The 16,790-nt window shown below is 48.2% G+C and overlaps 1 protein-coding gene across 1 annotated transcript; it reads right to left on the reverse strand.

The window, feature by feature from the left end:
• Positions 1-6,154: 6,154 nt before the first annotated feature.
• CD5L (CD5 molecule like) lies at positions 6,155-15,507 on the reverse strand. Its single transcript, XM_028090221.1, has 6 exons — positions 15,396-15,507; positions 13,168-13,194; positions 10,282-10,632; positions 8,869-9,186; positions 7,804-8,124; positions 6,155-6,690 (listed from the first exon to the last, which is right to left on the reverse strand). Exons 1-6 carry the CDS (start codon positions 15,421-15,423, stop codon positions 6,683-6,685), a joined length of 1,053 nt encoding a protein of 350 aa, XP_027946022.1. The 5' UTR covers positions 15,424-15,507; the 3' UTR covers positions 6,155-6,682.
• Between the last annotated feature and the right edge of the window lie 1,283 nt (positions 15,508-16,790).

A 16,790-nucleotide genomic window follows, 5' to 3' on the forward strand; every position in this document is an offset into this window, starting at 1 on the left:
ACGTGCCCTCTTTAACACCCATCACCGGGCTAACCCATCCCCCCACCCCTCTCCCCTCTAGAACCCTCAGTTTGTTTTTCAGAGTCCATCGTCTCCCATGGTTCGTCTTGTTGGAACAAAATTTAAAGAAGTACAAACAGCATAAGGCTGAAGAGACAGAGAGAGGAGGAGAAACCATGGAAGGTTTTGTGCACTCAGCTAAGAATGCGGGAATTCTTCAGAGGGGGACAGGGGCCAGCTGGGGTCCACTGGGCTGGAGAAGGCACCTCCTGTCGGAGGTCATTGCTGTGAGGTTCCAAGGACATACTGTTTGATCATATGATTGTTCACTGAAGCCAGAATTTTGAAATTTTATGTAAAACCTACTAACTTTTAAATACTTGGGAGTAATTTTTAAAAAAACTGTTTTAAAACAAAGCATTTCTGTACAGCACCGTAGCTTTGCGACCTCTGCCCTGGGTGACGTGCATGGTGCGAAGGGAAGACACAACTAAATACACAGAAGATGAAGTCAGGGGACATACTGAGTTTGAACATTTTGAGGTAGAAAGTTTACTCATTTTACAAATTAGGAATCTGCAAGTCAGAGATGTCGGGTAATTTTCAAAGCCTTACCAGTGATGAGAAGTAAGATTGGTGTGACCCCCTGACTTCATCTTAGCCTTGGTTGCCTCTGCTGTCCGAGATAACAGTCCCTGACCACACGTGGTTTCTGAGCACTTGAAGCCTAGCTAGTCCAAATTGAGATGCACGGTGAGTACAATTTACATGCTGGGTTTTGAGAACTTGAGAACAAAATGAAAAGAACGTGAAGTGCCTCATTAATAATTTTATATAGATTACATGTTAAATGATACTAATTTGTATATAATAAGTTTAAAAATGTTAAAATTAAATTATTAATTCCACTTTTTTTTCTTTTTACTTTTTTCCAACATGGCCACTAGCAAATTCTACATTCTACCTGCAACTCGTATTACGTATCTACTGGACAGAGCGCCTCAACCATCATGCTCAGTGAGAAGAAGTGTTCTCACTCTGCCCACAGCCAGAATGCAGGCAACACTGGACCTTGGCCATTGCCTGTGTCAAGCCCCCAAAAGATGTGATGCCCCCATGTCAGAGTCGAAGAAAAGAAACACTAAGAGGGAAAGCCTGAGTTCGGGGAAGAGTAGAAATGGCAGCATCTCTAAGGAGCATGCTGGGTCTGGGCTCCTGCGTCAGGAGCAACTTTCAGAGCTTTGCCATGAATTCAAATCAAATTGTGGGCCCATCCTATAGAATACCTATGGTCCAGGTCATCTTCCCTCAGAACAGGTTACTGGCTGGTCCTGCTGAAGAAGTAGTGGGGGAAACACCTAGGGGAGGGAAACGGAATCAGACTCACCTCATCCCCCTGCTGGATCCTTGGGTATTTGCTCTTCGGGGGAAGAAAGTGTTGAGCTGTGGGCAATAACATCCCACTTTCCATACATCTCCATCTTGTCAAATACAGTTCTCAAGTATTAACCATCCTTCAAAGCTAAAATGAACACAGGATTTTATCATCCAAACCAGGACACTTTTGGGAGTGCAAGTGTCCACTAAAAACGATTAACAGAGATTAACTGGTCCTCAGCAGACATCGACCATCCTGTCCTAAGCAAACAGGGACCATGACTTTTTATGACTTCACCAGAAAATCTTCCTCTACACTCCTCAGTTAACCAAGGATCGCCTCCAGTGTTTTCCCTCCTGCTTTTCTGACACGATGGGGTCCCCTCCTGTGTCTCTGGAATAACCACTGGGGATAAGTCTTGTCACTACTACAGATGAGATGTGTTAGGTCACAATTCTTCTGGAGTTTCTCACAGAGACCGAGTCCAACAGAAGGGCCACTCAGAGACAGATGTTTGCCTCTCTCCTCCCAGGGTTAGCAAGACCAAGCCTCCTTCCAGGCTGTCACTGTGCATCGTCCGCACGGAGCGTCCACCAACCCAGCAGGGACGTTAGCGTCGCTTGGGTCTGCCGAGTCAGTCAAGAGCAGATTGACTTCAGACATCCCTGGAAAGAGGCCGAGAGAGCAGCCTGGACAGGACGTGGCTGGAGGGGCATCAGCTTCTGACGATTTAAGAGAGCCATGACCTCAAGCTGGACTAAGGACTAGCACTCTGGGATGTACGGCCGCCTGCATCTGTCGTATTGGTATCTCGGCTACAGGTCCTGGCCCTTGCCTTTTCAGAGCCATAACTTGATGCTGTAAGTGCAGTGAGAATTGATTCATTACTAATAAATGGGCTTATCACACATGATGAGTAAATTGTCACTCTCTTAATTTTAAACAAGAAAATTGGTTAGGGTTATTTTGGTTTGCAGTACAAAAACCAATGGGATAATTCAATCAAAATTTTAAATATATAATATATATAGCAAACCACAAGAGACTTCTAATGACAGAGAACAAACTGAGGGTTGACAGAGGGAGGCGGGTGGGGGATGGGCTAGATGGGGGAGGGGTATAAAAGAGGGCACTTGTTGTGATGAGCGCTGGGTGTTGTACGTAAGTGATGAATCACGGCATTCTACTTCTGAAACCAATATTGCACTTATGTTAACTAACCAGAATTTAAATAAAGATTTGGAAGAAAAAATTTACACATATATATTTTTATATGTATCTGTGTATCTACACATAAAATGTATATTATAAGTATACAGTAGTTTGTCACAGAACCTAAAATTAGGAATGCAGTTGGACTCCAGAAAAGACAAGAACCAGAACCAGAAGATGCTGTCTGGATTCTCTCTTGTCTCTCATCTGTGTTCCTCTCTGTTTTGTACCTTCTAGCTTTATCTATGTGGAAGGGCTTCTTCTCATTCTCTGATGCACCTGGTATGTGGGAAAACAGCCACCCACAGCTCCTGGGTTGATGTGCTACAAGTCCAGATACTCTCAGTCACAGTTCCCATCTCCTCAGAAGGGCTGATCCATCCAGCTTGGGACAGACGCCTACTCGTGGTACCAATTAACTGTGGCCAGGAAGACAGGACTGTGTTGTTTAAAAATGCTCCTCAGTTTTTACCCAAAGGAGTTGAAAACATAGCCACACAAAAGTCTGCACATGGATGTTTATAGCAGCTTCACTCATGGTTTTCAAAACTTGGAAGCAACCAAGTTGTCCTTCTGTAGGTTAATGGATAAATAAACGGTGGTCCATCTAGACAATGGAATATCGCTCGGTTCCAAAAAGAAATGAGCCATCAAGCCATGAAAAAACATGGAGGAAACTTAAATGCATATCTCTAAGTGAAAGAAGCCAGTCTGAGAAAGTTACGTACGGTGTGATTCCAATTCTATGACATTCTTGAAAAGGCAAAATTATGGGAGACAGTAAAAGGATCAGTGGTTGCCAGGAGTTAGGGGGGAGGGAGGGTTGAATAGGCAAGCACAGAGAACTTTAGAGGAGTTTTAGGGAGATAAACTTACTCTGCGTGACATTATAATGGTGGATACATGTTCATAAATTTGCCCAAACCCATAGAACACCACCAAGAGTGAACCCAGTGTAAACTATGGAATTTGGGTGATGACGCGTCAAAGCAGTTTGATTGTAACAAATGCAACCCCTAGTGAGGAAGGTTGGCAATTTGGGGGGGGGTCTGTGCACGTGTGGAGGCAGCAGGTATATGGGAACCCTCTGTATCTTCCTCTCTATTTTGCTGGAAACCTAAAACTGCTCTTAAAAAAAAAATAATGTCTGAAAATACACACACACACAATGTTTGCAATGGACATGTTGGGTACAGTTTAAAAACAAAAAAGCTCAGGAGACCGTCAAAAATAAACTATGATTACTTCACACTAAAAACACAATTATGAGTGGGCCAGGGGGCACATCCCCTGATTAGCACCAAATACTAGATATGCAGAGGCTTCCAAGGCAGTGGAGCATGCCTCCGGGCCTTTGTTGGCGGGCTCCAAAGAAATGTAATTGATTTTGTAAAAACTGTTTATGTCTGTGTTAGTCGGAGTAAGCCAAGTGCCTTTAATAAGCCATCCAAACATCTCCCTGGCTTGACACAGGACTTACCTGTTTCACTGTCAGCAGAGCCTGGGTGAGGAGCCTGCCACCAGGTCATCCGGATGGCTCTGGACACCCCTGTGTCACTGGGGTCTTCCCTGACAAGCCAGCAGATGGGGAGAGAGAGTATATGGACGAGGCAAGCTCTGTCAATGGCCTTGATGGGTGTCACGTCCGTTCTGAGAACTGGCCACATGGCCCCATCTGGATAGGAGAGACACCTGGGGACCCTGGCCGCTTGGAGGAGCCCAGGGCGATAAAGCAACAAGTGCCAATGGGCTGAGGGCAGAGAATCTGTAGCTGCCTCAGGGAGACTTCAGGGGCTGGCTCCCTTCTACTGGGGACTATGCCCCAGCTGCCCCAGGCTGGGTGAAGGTATGTGTGCTGTGATCAGGACCCAGACAAGAGAGGGGACAAGCAAGGTCACAAGGCGCATGCATCTTGCAAGCCCTAACTCACCTACCCAGGGGACAATATTCCACCGACGACAGAGTGAGTGGCCTGTCAGCGCAGGCCCGAGGGTTACCCACTGCATCTTCCACTAAGACAGATCTGGGAGCCCTGTGTGCTGGCGAGGACCCTGCCAGGCAGCAAGTCCAGGTGGACACTGATTGTGGCAAGTCTGTCACTGCTGCCTCAGGGGGTTTGGGGGCCCTCTGGGTCCTGGAGACTCTGCAGGTGGCTGCAACCAGTCCCTAGCTCCACGGGCCCAGAGGACCCCATCTGCCCCAGGCCAGCTGAAGGGGTGCACACTGTGCATGTGTGGGCCCAGGAGTGCAGGGTGCCTAAGAATCTGGACCCTGGCAAGGGTCTCAGGAGGGTGTCTTGTGGGAGAAGGTGTAAACCGACTCAGAATCCCTGCCCTACTCAGGCAGTACTCCCCCTGAATGCAGAGCCGCAGGTGAGTGGCCTCTTGGCAGGGGCCCGGCTGGGGGGCCCCTGGGAGAGATGAGCGACGAGTCCAGGAAGACTCAGCAGTGTCTGAGCGCTGGCAGCCAAGGTCACATGCTAGTCTGCTCAGGCTCTGATGTACTGTAACATCCGAGCCCACTGTGGACATGACCTCTGTCCCCACAACAGGCCAGGGTCACCCTCTGGGTTTGCTCTCCTTCAGTGACACTCACTATTTAGGCTACTATCAACTCTTGCTTCCGGGTGGGATTCACCCTGTCTCTCCCAAGAACTCTTACTTTTATCTGACTGATTCTCAGGGGACTTACCGGAATGGAGATAAATGAAATTTTAATATAAAATTAGAGGGAATTTGAAGTTCCTTTTGTGACATTCCAACCCTGTCTGCTCCACTGAGGATAAAATAGCTTTTCAATGGCTTGGTGCAGGCTGCTCAGAGGCCTCGGGGTTCCAGCTACCATGGGGTGAAGCGAACAGAACACTAGTGTGTAGGGAAAATCAGGAAGACCTCATCAGATAAAGAGAGCTGATCAGATAAAGACAAAATCTTTGAGTAAACAAGGTAGATCCCAAAATGTTTGGCGAGGCCTTCTCTTCTCGACTATGGAGCCAGGTGCTCTATGTTCCCGTGCCAGGGAAGAGACAAGAGGATACTGCTCTGTAACACAGCTGGTCCTATCTGCCGGCAGGTCCTCTTCTGCCCAGCGGTGCTCCGAAGGCCATTGCTGGGGAGGCGCACCTGCTTGCCGGTGGCAAGAAAAGCCCACTGCACAGGAGGCAGCTGCAGAGACTGGGGGGTCTGCTTTATTAGGCAGTGGAAATGCAGGCATACAGCAGGTGCTCAGCTGAGCCTCAGAGTGCAAGGCTGCTGAGTTTTAGAATTAAGTCCTGACCTTAGCATCACTGTGCCTTGCCTCAGACTTGCAGGCACCAGCATCTGAGCGGATACAGTGAAAGTGGTATCATCTGATTGGCAGGAGGCACAACTCCCACCTCCCCAACCTCCTTCTGCCTCAGCCTCCCCTCCTTCCAGAGGCAGCCCCATCACCAACACGTATTTCCCTAGATCAATTAGAATGCATTTGTAAGATTCTTCTTGATAAATGGCAACCACGTTGGAGGGTCAACAAAGGATTTTTATTGCAGGCATTGGAGGGGCACACCATTGCTTCCAAGGACCATCAAAGCATCTACAATTACAGGACGCTGCCCTGCTCCTGAAAGAATGTGCTGTCCCCGAGAAGCAGGAGGGCTGTGAGGTGCTATCAATTGTTGTGATCACCTAAAGCATGAGAAAAAGATCTAAAAGACTCCTCCCCAGGTTCCACGTAATGGTCTGGTTCCTTTTATGTTCTCTACAGACATAGATGGTGCCCAGCCATGGCCCACACTGGTCAGGGCACCAGCCTGGGGATCCCAGGCTGGGAGAAAAGAGATGGCACAGGTGCCAGGGCTCCTGAGTGAGGAGAGGGTGACTGTGGGCTCATCTTTCCCAGCAGAGGGCATTCAACAGCTCATGTCTCCAGGCAATGACAGGAGTGTGTGGCTATAGAGCAAGGCAGCACACAGGGTTCAGATGGCTGCTGGGGGCAGAGCGGGAGGCAGGTACAGCCTGTAGCCCAGGGCTTAGGCCAGGCCAGTCAGGGTCCATGAGAAGTAGGGGACACGTGGGGCCTGTGGGGGTTGGGTTGAGCTTCAGGTAGGCCAGGCTACTCTTCTGTAAAGAGAAGAAGAATGTACGGTAAGGATGGCACATGTCAAAAAGGATTATTTCATTCAAGCTCAAAGAGGCTAAGAAAGAAGTTTGGGCCCCAGTGTAGGAAAGAGAGGCCCTCCCAGACCCTAATCGTACACACATCCCCTGAAGATGTGAGTCAAATCAGAGTCAGGGGCAGCATCCCAGGGGCTTACTTAGCCAGCTGCCACAAACAGCGTTCCCGTACATGAACACATCTCACCCTCACACGATCATGAAACACTTTGAGGTCAATGGATCAAGGGCGTTTCTATTTTATAGATAAAAACAATGAGGTCCGGAGTAGTTAAGTGACTAAGATTACAGAGCCTCAAAATGGCAGGATCAGGGCTCAACCTGTAGTCTTCCATGACTAAATCCCTCCTCTTTTGGGTACTAGCTGGTCATCAGGCCCTTAGTCAACCTCAGCCCTCACCTGGCTCCACAGCAGCATGGTTAAACCAAGCAGCCCTGCTTTCACACCCTGCTTATCAAGCTGGGCTTCAGCCCCCAGGGGCTGAGCTTTCATTTCCTGGCTCAAGTTGGGGCAGGGCTTCCTCCTTCCCTTCCCTGAAGAGGCCTACAGTCCCCCCACTGTCTGACTCTGCTTCCTGGGCATCCCAAGAGCCCCCCTACCCCAGCACGATTCCCACAGGTTCACCTAAAATCCGTGCAGTGACATCAGGTAGAATGAGGTAGGACTGTCTCTCATAGTTTAAACTTAGTTTGTGAGGATTGGGGTCAGCTGGGAGAATGACCCCGGAGATCAGAGTCAGGACAAGTCACTTTAGTTCTGCTCTATCACTTCAAAGCAATTTTTATGATTTTGGAAAGTTGTTTATTTTCTCTGAGTCTCACTTTGTTTATGTTTAATATAAGGTGTTGATCCAGTAATTTTTAAAATCTCTCTTCCTCTCACATCAGTAAGTCTACAGTATGGGGTTTATTATTAGTATCATCATTATTTCTATTTATTGCTCAAATGCCTCACCCATATCCCCTGAAGTAAGTGTAAAATAGGAGACCACGCTGGTGGGAACCCCTGTCCGTCCCCTCCCCCCGTGATGTCCCCACGAACTCTGCCCCAGGACTTACCTGCACAGACCACAGCCACGTCCTCTGCATGTTTGCAATTGTGTTGGCCCCAAAACCTGTGCGCGCACTGCTCCAGGGACCTCTCCTCCCCTGAGCAAGCAACGTCATCCAGCCAGATGTGGCCAGCCCCAGGGCCAAATCTTCTCCGGAATTTGGCAGATGGAGAGAGGGACTCCCCACAGCCCAGCTGCCTGCATACCACCTGGTCGGCTTCTTCTCCCCAGCCATCGTCACAGACAGTGCCCCACTCGCCCTTGTGCAACACCTCCAGCCTCCCGGCGCAGCGGCTGTCTCCTCCTACCAGCTGCAGTTCAAAGGGATCTGCAAGTGCAGGAGGGAGTGAGGGTGGAGGGCGGCAGGCGGACTGACAGAGAAGTTCCTCTACACTCAGATCCCGTCAGCACGTGAGACCATCCACTGAGCTTCTGTGCCTACACCCCCTTCTCTCTGCCTGACTGTGTGGTCCGGGTCCCTTCCTTAACTAGGATTTTCCACTTCTCTGTCTAATTTATAAAAATCTAATATTAATAAGTGATTTCCCAATAGTTTTTTTTAATTAAAGAGCTCAACAATACATGGAGTGGCGTGCTCTGTCTACATTATGTAGAATTCAATATATTAATAGTTCACAATAATCTAGCACTTACTTATCACTGAAACCATTTTCCTGTACAGAGGGAGGCATTGATGTCAGCGTTTGAAAAAAACAAGAGGGGCACCTGGGTAGCTCAGTCAGTTCAGTGCCCAACTCTTGATTTTGTCTGGGGTCATGATCTCAGGGTCGTAAGATAGAGACCCGCACTGGGCTCCATGATCGGACTGGAGTCTCCTTGGGATTCTCTCTTCCCTTCCCCCCACTGTGCTTTCCCTCTCTCTCTCTCTAAAATAAATAAATAAATAAATAAATAAATAAATAAATAAATAAATAAATAACAAGAATTGATGAGTAACTGACTCTGTCACTGTCACTTGATGTCTGACTAGCTGTCTGTAGACATTGGTTAAATGGAATCCAGTTTAACCAAATTAGTGAATGAATCTAGTTTCTGGACTCATGGGCTTTACCTTCACATTCCACCCACACGTCCTCATCATGGGTGCAGTTGTTCTTTTCCCAAACCCCAGAAGGGCAATCCTGAAGGTTGATTTCTTTTCCTGAGCATGATGCCTTTCTCAGCCAGATGAGCCCTTGGCCCTGGGTGGCTTTGTTGCAGCATTTCCGGGTCAGTATGGCCCGTCCACATTCCAGCTGCCGGCAAACCACTTTGGCAGCTGCGAAGCTCCAGCCTGCTTTGCACACGGTGCCCCACTGCCCTTGGTGCTTCACCTCTACTCGGCCCTGGCAGCGCTTAGGGCCATCAACCAGCCGCACATTCTCTGGGACTGTGGGAAAGGAAAGAGGAGGTGTCTGCTCAAGCAAGAACATGGTCTTCCCAGAATAGAGCCCCATGGGCACATCCCTCTGTTCTTGGTGTTTAGTACAATGTGTCTAGAGTGCTTAGGGTTGTCCAGTAGATGCTTGTTATATGGGTTGGATGAGTGAATCAATGAAATGAATGTCATTTTTCAGTTCCAAGTGAATTAACTATTTCCATAACATTTTTAGTTTTTTGAATTATTTTCATATTCATATTCTCACTTGTTCCTCATAAGAGGCAAGTAGAGGGATTGCATAGATTTTTTTAAAAAATAAAATGCAATAGTAACATACACAATGTGTCCAAGCCCCAAAACTTCCTGGTTCATTATCAGCATTATCACCCAAGTATCATGAATTAGTGCTCCCAACCTTCAATCTCTCTAAGAAGTAGGAATGAGATCTCAGCATCAGGCACAAGGATTTATTAGTTGTTTCCCTGGTAACAGTCTGCAGGGTGACAAAGAGAAGACATGGACGAGCCTCTCAGGCAAATCACAGTCCAACGGGAGGTGCATGCAGAGAGGGGATTATTAATGCACAGAAGGCAAAGTGTTGTGTTGGTTTCCTAAGAGCATCTCTTGTCTACTCTCATTGGTGGAACACTTGAGAGCTGGAAGAGCATGCACTGTACTTGGTTTTCTTAGGGGCAGAAAACCAGGAAACATACATCATACCTTGCCAGCTCTTTTCTTCCCCATACCTCCCCCAAGCTCCAGACACAGGTTATACTCTTCAACCAACACTTAGTGGTGGATGGATCTGGGCGTACTTGTGTGTGTGTGTGTGTGTGTGTGTGTGTGTGTGCGCGCGCGTGCATGCATGAAGGAGAGAAGCAGGCTCTCATGTAGGTTGAAACTAAGCTAAATGCTTTACCTCATCCAAAGAGCAGGAATAATACTAAGTGAGGATAATGTTCCTCTGCTGGGCCCACAGTTGAGAAGGGTGAGATACGAAGGGTGAGGAGCTAGCTACTATGTGTGAAGTCCACGGTGGGGGTTAAGACAGGTGACTCTGGTCCACGGGTCTGGTGGCACAGGGTGTGGGGCTACGGTACTTACACTCACATACAGCTCCTGCATCCTCCTCGTGAGTGCAGTCAAAAAAATCTTCCCTTTCACACTGAGACAGGCTCTCTTCCATGCCATTGCATTTGAGTTCTTGGAAGAAGATTTTTTGATTTTCTTGTGTCAGTGGCCCATATACAGTACCACTGATTGCCCTCTTGACGGCTCCACAGCCCAGCTCCCGGCACACCACAGCTGCATCGTTCTTATCCCAGCCGTCATCACACACGGTGCCCCACTCGCCGGCCTGCTGTACCTCCACCCGCCCTTCACAGTGGTGGTCACCTCCCACCAGCCGCACACTGGACGAAGAACTTCCAAAGGGATGGGAGCTTGGATGGGCATCTGGAGGATGAGAGAGAACTCAGGCATCTCAGAACTCTTCCAACACTTCCAGAGGGTGTGGGATATTGGGGGCTGAGATGGAGGGCTTATGAGGGAAGTAGAGGGAGAGGAGCTTCAGGACCCCATCCCTAAGTTCTGATTCTGCTCCACTCTTAACCTACCCTGCCAAGAAACTCCGCTTCAAGACACCCACGTATATATGCTCACACCGCTAAACAGTGGAAGCCCCAGGTCAGAATACAGGTGTAGAGATGTGCTCTGTTGTGTTGTCATTTCTTGACTCTGCCTCCCCCAGTGGCAGCCGGATGGAGGCTGGCTGTATAGATATACCTTGGGCTGAACAGCCTGACTCTCTCTCCCAATATCCGTGATCCCCCACTACCCATCCTTGCTGCTTCCCATGACATCTTCCTGTGCTCAAGAACCCAGCTCAGAGGAATGCAGACAGCAGTGGGTGAAGGAAGTGTCAGAGCCTTGACCAGTCAGAATCTTAGTCTAGAGGGTTCTAGGGCTTGGGGTAGGAGACAATCTCCCCAGAGCCTCCAGATATGTTCTGAGGAATCCAGTACATGATTCTGCTTTCCCACAATAACTCTGAGGGTGGAAAAGGCTAATGGAAATTCTCTCCTTCTTCCACTGAGACAAGGCATAGAGTGGCGATGGCTGTGGGAGAGCAAAGAAGAGCCTATCAGGCAGCACACTTTTGTTGAGCATACACTATGTTCCAGGTACTGGTTTATGAACTCAGAGCATTGCTGCCCTCCAGGAGATGCTATTTAAGAGGTCTGGGGCAACCCCACAAAGACTCCAGCAGCCCGGAAGGGTGAGATACAAAGGGTGAAGAGCTAGTTAGCTACGTGTGCAGCCCTTGAATGACAGCGTGATAGAGAAGAGATGAATGGGCCATGCCTCCATGGAGTGGGGTAGTTGACCGAGACAGGTCTGGGGCACATGGAGGGGTCACACGTGACTGCTGGTCTGTGGCCTACCCCATTACGAGCAGTGTCACCTATGACCACATGGGACATGTGGGTGACTCAGGCACATGCATGAATGGAATATGACTTCGGAGGACCAGATCTTCCACCATCTACCTTGCCTCAGCTCTGCAAAAACTCCCTAGAACCTGGAATCAACCCCAGAAGAAGTTGCTGAGTGAGAAACACTGAGCTGGTTGATTTTAGAGTGCATTGGAAGTTGACATTTGGTTTGTTCATTTGTTTTTGTGCCTCCTTTTGTTCCATGTGTTTTTTGAGGGAAGCAATATGAAGAATGGAGGCTAGAAATAGATTTTAAAATTTAACTTAAAAAACTAAGAAAAGTTTTCATTTTTGCACACCTACATTTACAGCGTATAAATATAACTCAAGAAGAGTCACCGAGAAATAGCAGTTGGGTCATTGCAAGATTTGAATTTAGACATGCATTATTGTGTACTCCAGGAAGCACTAGCTATCTACATGCACATGTTATCTGATTTCGAATTGTAAAATTCTGGCTTTAAACAAGTTTTATTTTCCATGAAAAGGAGAATTAGAACCCCTCCCAGGAAAGAAGAAACATGTAAGAAAGAAACAGCCTAAGTGTCAAGGAAATGCAGCTGAGAAGAGATTTGAAAGCCAGAGAGAAGGGCAGAGGGGCCACCAGGGCAGCTGCCTCCCGGACAGTGCCCTCAGCCTACTTTGTTGGCTGTCAGCACGAGAGCAGGACTGGGGGTGGAGAAGCAGTGACCTGGGCTGTGGGAAAGCTGTAGAGCCAAGGTCCCTGTACCAGCAGTGAGGACACCCCTGTACACCACAGGAAAAAGACCATGTAATCTAATTTTTAGACCGAGAATCTGAAACGGCAATGCTGAAAGAATTGAATTACATCCTGCTGGTGTGGAGTCCATCGTGGCCACTGCAGAGTCTGTGGGTGTCCTTCTCTGGTAAAGCCTCTACTATCAAGAGAAAAAGACTCATGGGATAATGTAAAAGAAGCTGAGGGTCCACGACCAACCCCCTTGAGTCTGGAGATCACAGCCTTCCTCTTGACAGACCTATTCTCTGTGTCGCTTGTGCATGGTCCATACAGGTGGCCAGGGGAGGCTGAAATCCAGCCTGCCCACTGCTGGTCAAACCACACACTGCACACAAGTAAATGCATTTCTAGTTCAAAGGAGCCATGCAGGTTGGCACAGGGGCTGGGAAGTGGTAGAGCCCAGCAGGGCAAAAGGAAGTTCCTCTCCCAGATATGCCGACAAGGGGGTGGGATACATTTTGAGTCCCCAAACAAAGCCATCTGCTACTTGGAGGTGGCCGGGAGTTTTAGGCCACAGAGGCCAAGTGGGAGGGAATCTCCTTGCAGGAAACACCACCCAAATCCCTACCATGTTCTGGAGGTGGAAACCCACCCACATAGGATAGAGTGGTTGGACTGAGAAACTGGAGAGGAAATTTACCTAGGTTCTATTGAACTAGAGCCTCTCCCCATGCCCCAAGGAAGCATGAAGTCAAGGGCTTGGAGGCCTCCCTCTCAGGACCCCAAAAATCTTACCTAAGAGACCAGGTCCGGTGCAAATGGCTGAGGAGAGAAGAAGGAAGCGAGTGAGATCATATTGTCAATCCCAAGGCTTTGTTCAAACAACACAACTCTCTAGAAAATCTTTGCCAGACTTTGTGGGGCAGCTAGAGTGCTGGGTCAGGCCCAAGGAAACCTTGTCCTGCAATGACCAGACCGGAAGGACACATGGACAGTGACTGGGAACCACAAAGACCAATTCTACCACAGCCCAACATGTTCCCTGTACACGAGATGTTGCTCTGCCGCCGGCATGGATAGATTCACTTTCTATTCTAGCCAAATATATCGACTGATTACTGCCTGAAGTGGACGGGTGGTGTGCAGCCTCTCGGCTCCACAGCAAGGCATGCCGAAGGCCGCTGGGAAGGGCTCTGGTGCAGAAGACAGAAATGCCATGGGGGCAGCACAGAGAAGGGAAAGGGCAGGATTTGTCTGTGTCACTGGCACTGCGCTCAGGCCACGGCCAGGACACTTTTCCTGTAAAGGGCCAGAGCACAAGTAATCTGGGCTTTGTAGCCTCTGGTCTCTGTTACCACCACTCAGCTCTGTCACTGTAGCATAAGAACAGCCACGTGTGGATATGAGTATGAATGAGCATGGCCATGCTACAATAAACTTTTTTTATAGACACTGAAATTTAGATTTCCGTGTCACAAAATAGTATTCTTCTTTTGATTTTTCCCCATTGTTTAAAAATGTAAAAACCACTGTTAGCTTGTGGGCTGTAGTTTGCTGACCCCTGATCAACAGATCAGAAAGCAGCCTTACATTTGGTTCCAAACCCCAGGCTTAAGGGTCAGCACGTCATAGGACATCATAGTTTCTCCCTATAGGACCTCTGGGTGATCGGGTTCCTCTATGCATTAGGCTCCCTTCTAATGCCGCCCTGTGCCCATCAGTGGTCCCCAAGGCCCTAGGCATTCTGAACTGCAGAACAGTCATGCCCCACCCCCACATCTTATGCAATATTTCTGAAGGAGCTAATGTCTGTGGTCTAGAGTCTTTCAGGCAGATCCAAGAATTTTAGTGGCTTATTCTGAAATATTTTCTTCTTTTCATTTCCAAATAATTTCTAAATAATGCAATGCCCTTATTCTCCAGGATATAGCCAATCTCAGACTCAGTGAGACCTTGTCTGTAACTGTCTAAACCTCGAAGTAATATTACACACAACACCCCACACATCTAGTAAAGAGCACAAAGCCTGTATATACAGAATGCAAACTGAGTGTGTCGAGCCTGGCATGCAGGGATGAACACCATAGAGCCCAAGAGGGACTTGAAAGTTCTGGAGCAGGGTAGGTGACTGTGGGTAGTCAAACCAGAGAGGCTTCATGAAGGAGGTGGGGCTGAAGGAAGGCAGAGAAGAGGTGATAGGACACTCCTGATGGGGCTGGACTTGCTGGCAGGTGATACAGGAAATGTACTAGTGTTTAGGAATTCAGCCAGCACCCTACAGAGAGCACACTAAGTGCCAGTGTGAGCTTTGGTGATGCATGGGATCCTCGACACAATAAAATGGTTGTGACTGATTAGGGAAGAGACCTAGTAGGCCTTGTTAGGTGCCCCAAGTTCATTATCTCATGAAAAGTCTCCTAACAAACCTCCAAAGAACATACTATTACCTTCATTTCACAGATGAAAGTGGGATTCCAGAGAGAGAGGGTAATTTAACAATTCAGACAGGTAAGAAATCTAAGAACAAGGATTGAAACTCAGGTCGCTTTGACTCCAAAATCCCCATTTACAGTAAATTATTCTGGATGATAAGAAACGGGGACCCTAGGGAAACATTATATGGAACACCTTTGAGAGGAAACTGGAGTGTATGACCTGTGAAAGCTGTCTGTCTTCCGGTTCTCTTCCTTTTCTTGCTCTACCTGCTGTTACTCACGGTTCATTTGTCTTTTTATAAAGAATACATTTAGGGAAATTTACATAAAGAGGGAAATGGGATACACTATTATAAATTTGTCAGTGCAAATAAAGGGAAACAGAAAAAAACTCTGGTGATCAAATAGATTATAAATTGGGTATGGATTCAGTGGCTTGAGTTTAGACACAGAGAAGGCAGGAGAGCAGGTGAAGCTGCTCCTTAAAAAACAGCAGGATCTTCACTGGCAGGGAGGAGAGAGCACTCTCCCTGATCAAAGTTCTGGGGAGACGCTGAAGCCTCAGTCAGCAGGGGCAGAGATACTCACCGAGGATCAAGGAGAATAGCAGAGCCATGAGCCAGGCTGCTGGAGGTGCTGAGCTGAAATCTGAGGCTGGGAGGAGGCCCTGGAGCAGCAGCAGTCAGCCTGGCTGCCAAGTGTGCCAGCAGGACAGAGTGAGGCAGGTCCTGTCTGCAGCAGAAGCATTAAGCCTTATCAGATGACCAGAAGCCAATGGGCACAGGGGGCAGAGCTGATGGAGCTGGGCTTGCTGAGCTCGGCATATCTCCAGAGGAAGGGAGGTGGCCAGAACTGGCAGAAGAACACAGAAAAAGAAAGGAAACTACAAAAAAACCCAAGCTGTCCTGACCTGGTTCTGTGTCCCAGCTCCATCCACCTCGAGAATAGAGGAGCCAGAGACTATAGAATACATCTGGAGTTGCCTTTTGAGGCACCATAATTCAGAGTCAAGGTGTCAATCTCTGCATCTAGGGCTGGCTTTTCCTTCAAACCAGCTTTTCCAGCACAAAGCAGAGGGCTTAACCCATGGATCTGCCCCTCTCCTGTCCTTGTCCTGGCTTATGCCCATCTTTGGAAGCTGAGTGGAAAGAGTTCCCTGTGGTAATGAAATCAAGTCATCGTTTAGACCAGAATCTGATGGACAGTGGTTGAGCAGCAAGACCCCCAGTCTTCCCAGCCCCTTGCCTTGCTATTAAGCACCACTGTGCGTCAAGAGCTATTCAACACTAGACTATGGGAGCATTCAACTATATCCGCTAACAATGCTCCTACTGCTCCCCACAAGGTGGCTTTCCCTCCACGACTACACATTTTCACTTCTCTGTAATATTCAGGTCACTCGGCACAAAGATAGGTTCATTTCAGATCTCCCTGTTTAGTCCTGTACTTCTTCACCTACTTATTATTGTTTTAGGGAAGAGTTCTGAGCAGCCTGAGTGCCAGGGGAATATGATGGGTTCAGGGAACACACTAATGAATGGAGGGGTTTGGCGCTCCGTGCGATATGGTCCGGTGGCTGTGACAACGCGTGGAGGCAGCTGTGAGAGAGGAAAGTATACGACACTTTGGGAACACAGTGGAGGAAATGGTCACTTCTACTTGGGGCTAATCAGGGAATTTACAGAAGTGATGACACTTGAGCTGGAGGTGAAGGGTGAGTGGCCTGGAGAATCGGAGCAGGAAAGGCTTTGCTCTGAGTGTACAGATGAATAAAACAGTGTCACAGATGAAGGTTGGACTGGAAGGGCTGGGTCTTGCCCTGCTTGGTGGTCAGGTGTCAAGGATACTGGTGTCTAAAGGTACACATACCTAGTAATGCAATTGCTGGGTCATAGGGTAGCTCTATTTTTAACATCTTGAGGAACCTCCATACTCTTTTCCAGAGTGGCTGTACCCGCTTGCATTCCCACCAACTATGTAAGA

The sequence above is a fragment of the Eumetopias jubatus genome, unplaced genomic scaffold (genome assembly GCF_037043125.1).
Source record: "Eumetopias jubatus isolate StellerSeaLion01/CBP00866 unplaced genomic scaffold, mEumJub1_p1.0 scaffold_12, whole genome shotgun sequence".
Lineage (NCBI taxonomy): Eukaryota > Metazoa > Chordata > Mammalia > Carnivora > Otariidae > Eumetopias > Eumetopias jubatus.

What these genes read in the sequence shown, in the direction of transcription:
- CD5L (XM_028090221.1), bottom strand. Translation starts at nt 15,423, where the DNA reads ATGGCTCTGCTATTCTCCTTGATCCTCG. An exon ending in CACCGGACCTGGTCTCTTAG is followed by an intron (nt 10,633 to 13,167) that starts GTAAGATTTTTG and finishes CTCATCCTCCAG; the next exon opens with ATGCCCATCCAAGCTCCCAT. An exon ending in CGTGTGGGTGGAATGTGAAG is followed by an intron (nt 8,125 to 8,868) that starts GTAAAGCCCATG and finishes CTGCACTTGCAG; the next exon opens with ATCCCTTTGAACTGCAGCTG.